Source organism: Pieris brassicae, chromosome 8, assembly GCF_905147105.1.
Source record: "Pieris brassicae chromosome 8, ilPieBrab1.1, whole genome shotgun sequence".
Classification (NCBI taxonomy): domain Eukaryota; kingdom Metazoa; phylum Arthropoda; class Insecta; order Lepidoptera; family Pieridae; genus Pieris; species Pieris brassicae.
Genome location: NC_059672.1, coordinates 1,480,037 through 1,487,527, shown reverse-complemented (window position 1 = coordinate 1,487,527; position 7,491 = coordinate 1,480,037). Strand labels below are relative to the sequence as shown.

The window sequence follows — 7,491 nt, the reverse complement described above, 5'->3', positions numbered from 1 at the left end:
TTAAAACTGCTGTTGTGTTCGGGATTTGATGGCCTTGAATGAACAAAGCACGAATAGAAAATGGCACATAATAGAATCACCGGATAACTGCGGACGTCGAATGGAATAAGTTTTATTACAGATTATATAAAACATAAAATTATTTTAAACAAAGTACTAGTACATAAAAGTTTGGTTACGAACAACTACAAAGTAATTAAAACCGGTAGCGACGACCCTGCACCCAACTTCGATACAAAACGTAAAATATATATATATATATATAAGAAATCTAAAGCTCCCCAATATCAAAGTCTAACCATTAACAAACAAATTAAAGCATCCCAGTAAAAACATGTAAACGTACACACCAGCAAAACTGAAAAAATCTGGTCAATTCTTCCGTCAGGCGCGAGACTAATCAACATATTTAAACAGCAAATAAAAATGCGAAGCTGGTCAGGTTAGGACTTCGGTATGTCCACCGCTGATTATTCGGTAAATAAATGAGACTGAGGAGACCGATAAAGTATCGCAGACCCTAGGGCTGGCATCAGAGATAAAATCAGGCAGATTAAGAGTTTGCAAGGGTTTCTTTCCAGTCCCTCACTTGCTTTGCTCAGTCTGTTCTACTTTATTTGAGGATACTAATAGCAGTAAATGTAAAATAAGTTACAGTTAATAAAGATGCTATTTGTATGAATTAGAGGGCAAATTTAAGAAAGTATTTATTATGGTTTAAAATAAAAGAAAAAAATACTGTTATTTTTTATTTATACATTATTTATACACTTAAATTATTAAAGCACATTGTCCTATGATGTAGTAATATCAATTATTAAATGCTATACAATTTTAAAATTATATTAAGATATGTAAATTGGTTCTGGGAAAAATACCCGACAAGAAACTTCTGCGCATACGCCACATACTGTACTATTTTTATTAAATATTGATTTAGTGGCCACTAATAACTTGGTTTATTTTTTCCCGTTCTAATTTATCTCTTTTTTATTAAAGTAAACTTGTGAAATCAGATACATTCACAATTATAATTTATTGACAAAGAAATATTGTCTATTTTATAATTGATGTGGATTTTTTGATGTAGGCCTGGATTTTAGGCTGAGAGTACACCGCGTCAACCACTTGTTGGTAGCTTGGGTATTTCTTTTCTAGGTCTGGAACTTGGAGCATCACCTTTAGGTAGTCGAACATCCCAGCGAACACGAAGTCTGCCCAGGTGAGCTGAAAAATAATGCAGAACTTAAACACAGTTTAGGATAAATGGTGAATATCAACAGGAATATAAGGAAAAATTAAGGAATGTTCTTTAATTCGATTGCATGCATTAAGTTTATTTCTAAAAGATAGGAGGACGATCTACCAAAAGGATGGAGAAGGTCTGCCAAGGATAGAGAGACGTAGAAACAATAGGGGGAGGCCTATGTCGACAGACAACCTGACCAAAGTGGTTTCTAATCAATTTATTATTTTGCTACGGTAATTAGATTTAAGATAACTACTATTTTATAAGAATAGCATGTAAGTTAAACAGGTCAGAGTATAAAGGGCTTTTATTATTATTATGTTTATTTCTAACAAGATCGAGCGCGGTATTTATTAGTCTGGATACATTAGGATGTGATATTATTCTTATATCAAGTCAAGAAGTTTTATAATCGCTCTGATAGTGTACCACGTCATAAAACTTTTTTAATAACCTATTTTTAATACACTTATTAAACAAACTCGTGAATTATTTGTACATAACGCGTTTAAATGGGGCTTTACACGCCAGCTATACGATAGTACTGCATATTAATAAAGCATTATATTTAAAACTAAAATTATCAGTTTGACCTCTTAAACTTCTATATGTATTCATAATATAAATTCTGAAGAAATTTGGTCTAATGGCATCATTCGGAAAAGGATGCCATCCTTCATGCATTGGCATAGCACCAATGGTCTCCTGAACGTGTTCACATAGAACACACATAGAACGTTGGTATGCTGTCCAAGCCCCGCTTGAGAAGTTTTTGTTTGTACTAATACTATCATTGCAACTAAGACCGAATCGTTGGTTTGAATTGAACCAAATGTTCACAGGTAATCTTTTTTAAAAATAAATATTCTTAATATATTATTTATTTTATTCCTTTTTAATTGTTCGACTGTCGTCTTGATCTGTAACAATAGTATGAATAAACAAATACCTTGCCAGCAGCAATGTGTCCGTTGTTCTCCTTGATGATCTCGTCCAGCTTCTCAAGTAATGCTGGGTACACGTCCTTACTGAATTCCGCGTGCTTTTTGGCCTTCAATTCCGCGTCAGCTTCGTATTGGACCGTAGCGGCCTCTGTAATTTACTACATCTTTATAGTAAACCTACGGCTAAAATAAGACTCCACTACGGTCGCACAGATGCGGCGCTGACTAGATATAGCAAATGTTGGCAACATAATTCTATTCAATTGCCATAATTGGTTAATGATTAATGGAAAGGACCAATGGGAAGGAGAAAAGGGCACCCCAAAGGAAGGTGGATAGATGAAATTGAAGCAGTAGCAGGAAGCGAATGAACAAGGAAAGCTATAGACGAACATGCAAAAAGCTCGAGGAGGCCTTTACCCGTGAAGGGGTTCTGAACGACGGTATTGAAGATAACTTGGATATAGGATAAGAAAAAAATGTATATATCGAATCTGAATTGTGTACAATTCTTTTGTAATTTTGTTTATTTGTTTTTAAGTTTCGATTGATAAATTTTTTACAATAAATTAAAATTGGTGGTAAGTTCGAGTCTGATAAATAGTATTTCTCTCATGTATTTATATTATGTAGTGTTATCAATAATAGTAAACTTTATGTAGTATGTAATAGCTGTTATTTAGATCTTTGCGTAATATAGTAGAGATTTATCACATTCTCTCAAACTGTGAAGGAAAACATAGTGAGGAAACGAGCTTGATATAGGATAAATATCCTATTCCGAACATATACGATGTGTCACATCTTGTGATGTGTGAACTTAACTGTAATGACAGTTTCACGCCTTTAGATTTAGCAAGTGGATTTTATCAAGTCCAAATGGCCTCAGGATATCCTTAAAATAGCTTTTAATGTAGAGCATGGTCACTTTTAAGGAGAATTTTTGAGAATTACCATAGAATTAAAGACTAGCCCTTCAACTTTTCAGAGGGTTATGGATAATGTTCTTAGAGACCTTAAAATGTTGTGTGTTTAGTTTATCTTCATAATAGTTTTCAGTGTTTCCTTGCAGAAACACATGGTAAATTTAGAAAAAGTATTTAAAATATTGAGAGAATCAAAATTTTAAATACAATTGGATAATTCTGAATTTTGTTAAACCTCGGAGGCGTTTCGATGTCGAAGATGACAATTAACATTACTTACTCGCACGGATATCATTAACGAAGTCCACATTCTGGTCGATCTCTAGATCCTCTTCAGCATCAGCTCCGGATAGGCCGTACTTGCGGCCCAGGTACCGGGAGATGGCAAAGCTCTGTGCGTAAGCCTTACCATCGATCTCTAGTACCGGCATCTGACCGAAAGGTGTCGCTGAAAAATTTAATTTGTTTAAGATCTAGTAGATTTTTTTAGACAGCATTTTCCATTTTATGATTATAAAGAAGGATATTTAATTCAAATTAATTCATGATTGAACTATTTCGAATGATTCAAGAAACCCTATATTGTGTTAGATTGATTTATAAATAAACATTCTGGGAAATTTTCATTATTAACTATTTTTTGCAATAGCAATATTATCCGTTTGACGGGAGGCTGACGCTATGAAAGCAACTTTGAAACGGATCCGGATAAAACCAAATAGCTAAGGATTAAAACCCACCCGGCAAAGTCAACTCGGATTAGAGTAAAAAACCAGTCTCACCGGGTAAGACGGCCTTTAAATTGTGAGCTAAAAGCGCGGATCAAAGTGCACTCATACTTAACATCCGTTGGTGCGTTGCGCGTAATAATATTAGTATCAATTATATATTCACATTTTTATATATAAAATATGCTTTTGGATACACCAAATAATTATTTTATTCAGTGCACACGCAACACGTAATCTACAAAGAGATACTTGGTTGTTATCGCCTGATTAGATTAATTGTGGCTGACAACTATTACCTTGATTATTCAATGATTTTTCTGTAGGTATAGACAGCGCTGTTGAAGCAGGGTAACATTTGGAGTACGATTCACGTAGGTCGAAATCATATTGGATTTGAAGCAGTTACCTTACCATAATAAGCACTGGGTCTCACTCCGAATTTTGCCATGAGACATTGTACGAGGAAATAAATTAACATCAAACACCAATCGTATGTCGTGATGAAGCACAATGCGCTGCGCAGACTATCTAATGTTTAACGCAAAGAACAGAGCGGCAGAACTCCATAAAATTTTTAATACCCTCAAAGTTACATAATCCTTTTTTAATAATTCCGATATTACTTAACCTTTATCAAAACGAGTGTTTAACAGGTGGTGGTGGCAAGATATGTTATCACTTATCAATTCCAATTGTAAAACCTAGCTAACACTACTTACGCGGATGACACGTTTAATTTTTAGAAGGTCCACAGCACATGGACATTAACTTTTATCGATATATAAGACATTTGAATATATGTCACATATTCGCCAAAATGGAAGACGCCTAAGTTCAAAATGGATCTAAAAGATTAGCTTATAATGATGATGTCGCCTATATATCAAAAAGTATTGGGTTTCGAAATACGGAAGACAGTTAACGCTACAATTTTTACCTATAAATATTGTAGTTATTGTAATGTTAATTAAAACTTAGGTGTCTAATCAAATACACATACATAGCTTAAACGCAGGCCAATCCTCCACGGCAATTCTCTTGTCTTCAAAGTCCTGGCCACCATAAGAGAAGAGAAGACGAACACTCTCACCGAGACCCTTAACGGGGAAGTAGTAGAACCTGACATTAGGCATGATAATCTGAAAATCTTATTGTTGTGAATCTTTAAAGCAATTTTACAATTCTTTAACATAAAATGTGAGTTAAGGCGCATATAGAAACTCTTTACTTTATGGGTACTTACTAAATCATCCAAAAGTATTATCGTTTTTTATCTATTACTCATGTATTTTTAGGTAAATACTTCACTATCTCAATGACAATTTAAAAAAAAATTACATAACACACGTTAAATATATGTATATACTAGTGGCGTGACAGACGTCCTGCATGATATTTCAAGCGATTAGGATATTAAACAAAATACTGGCTGCAGCGCCATCTGCCGGGATTATTTGAGAATCTTAATCATCCAGGGCTCCAGCCAACGATACAGCAAATAATTGGTCTATTCTAATATTATTTTACTCTATTCTCTGTTCATCTTGTATAAATTTATAAAATTTATGATGTATAGGAAAAATATGATATCATTTTTTCAATGGATCTAGAAATAAGAAACACTTTTTGTAATTAATTTTTACTTACTTAAGAAATAATTTTAGTTTATTTTATAATACAGTTAAAATACTGTTGACGACACGACGTAACGCGACAAGTGAGTACCAATGTATCTTTATTATAAATACATTATTAGCGATGCAGGCTTATTTGAGCCGGTATTTGCAGCCGTAGAATGAGAATGATAGAGGGTAACTGCACTAGCAAAGATTTAATATATTTCATAGTAAGAAAAACCCTTTTTGAACGGATTAAAGCTAGGTATTATTATTAAAAATTTATAATTATTTACATAATTCTACATTTTATTTTTCCGACGTTTCGCGTGCTTTACATACTGATTTAAAACAAAGTGTCAAGTAATAGACTTACAAGTTTGGTTCCAAACAGCTCCAAAACAATTACTTGCAAAAGCTTAGAGCGTGCTCTAAACTTAGAGTCTAAACCTAAATTGACAAAAACAGGATAGTTACGAAATGGTTTCGTTCAATAACACTTGATTGTCAAGTGTCAGCCGTCAAATTATAGTACTGTCAACCGCTGCTGTGATTTTGTGATTATTTCCTTGAAATTTGTTGTATTATGAAAATGGCGAAAAAGCCACTTCGATCTCAAGCGAGAAATATTGGTTTCAATGTGTATCATAAAATGAAGGAAGAAGAAGGTGAAAATCAAACCCAATGTTTGATTTTAAAGCGCGTGGTAGAGTTGATAGTTAAGTTGGACTAACTGGTTTTGATACTTTTAGTTTATTTTATAATTTGATTCGGTACTTAATTGTGACTTCTTTACTACTTTACGGTGAATCGTAGCTGAGGGCACATCGAATCAGATGGTGTGATTTCCACGCCTGGTAAACAGAGGAGAGGGGGGGAAGAAGAAAATCAACTTGGATAGTTTCAATAAACAGTTGATTGGGTATCAAGTAAAGAAATTCTAAACAGTTCGGAAGGAAATTCCAACAGTAATAAAAGTCTTTTAAATTCTTCTACAAGATATTGGTTACAACGGAGGTAGAGAATCTCTGAGATTTGATAAATATTAAGTTATAATCCCTCAGATTCTCAGTCGTTAGAGAAGGAAGCTTACTGTAACACAGCTTAAAAAATCTGCAAATAAAAAAAGCATTTAACTTGTATTTGTACAGATAACACACCTAAACTATAGGTTAACGTTTAACTTAAAACTTATTTATTATATTGTTGTTTTAATAATAAAGTAAATTTTTACTCCATCACCATTAATTAGTACAAAGCTATTTAATTCTTATTATTATACAGGTAGGGTTTCATCGAAGTAACCACTTTTATAAAACAACGCGCGCTGCGATTATAGCATAATAACTGCCAAATATTTTAAATCTTTGAAACTTTCAATTTTTTTTTTAATTAAGCATTCTTCGGTGTAAAAGTGAGAAAGACTACGTATACCTTTCCGTTTTTGCCTATGCGTCTATTTAATCAATGCTACAGATCCTTAATTCTTCTTGATTAAGGTCTATTATTAATCGTTACTGGATATCGGGATCCCTACACTCACGCACATGAAACAGAACGCGTCTTGCGCTTGAGTGTTTCGTGTTGTGGCTTGAAATAGCTGCCGTAAGTGGTGTAGCATTAGGTTGAAATTCAATTAGCACTTGCAAGGGTTTCGTGAACGCCTTCGTGCTCAAATGAGGGACTTAGTTTTTACACGTCTCAAGCAAAATCTAGTGTTTTAACCTGTGATTCGATATCCTCCAGTAAATGGCACATAATTGCATCACCGGCCGGTAATTGCGGTCGTGGAATGGACTGAGTATACAAAGTGATGGTAAGTACTTACATACAATTTTGGTTACGATCAACTCCGAAATAATTTAAGTCGATAGCGCAGACCCAACTCCCGGTACAAAACGTAAAATACATATTATATATAGGAAATCTAAGGCACCCCAACGATAACATCAAATCAAAAACGAACAAGAAGCATCTCAGTCAAATCACCTACACACCAGCAAGACACCAGAAAAAATGACTTCA

General features: G+C 33.9%; 1 protein-coding gene across 4 annotated transcripts; it reads right to left on the bottom strand.

Annotated features, from left to right (window-relative positions):
* Window positions 1-736: 736 nt before the first annotated feature.
* Window positions 737-5,908, bottom strand: LOC123713343 (glutathione S-transferase 2-like). 4 transcript variants are annotated; one of them, XM_045666951.1, is made up of 5 exons: window positions 5,843-5,908; window positions 4,851-4,989; window positions 3,400-3,567; window positions 2,199-2,341; window positions 737-1,227 (listed from the first exon to the last, which is right to left on the bottom strand). In XM_045666951.1, exons 2-5 carry the CDS (start codon window positions 4,981-4,983, stop codon window positions 1,057-1,059), a joined length of 615 nt encoding a protein of 204 aa, XP_045522907.1. In that variant the 5' UTR covers window positions 4,984-4,989; window positions 5,843-5,908; the 3' UTR covers window positions 737-1,056. The 4 variants fall into 4 exon arrangements, with proteins under 4 accessions (XP_045522907.1, XP_045522906.1, XP_045522908.1 ...); XM_045666950.1 differs by lacking the exon at window positions 5,843-5,908 and adding an exon at window positions 5,094-5,236; XM_045666952.1 differs by lacking the exon at window positions 5,843-5,908 and having other exon boundaries at window positions 4,851-4,998.
* Between the last annotated feature and the right edge of the window lie 1,583 nt (window positions 5,909-7,491).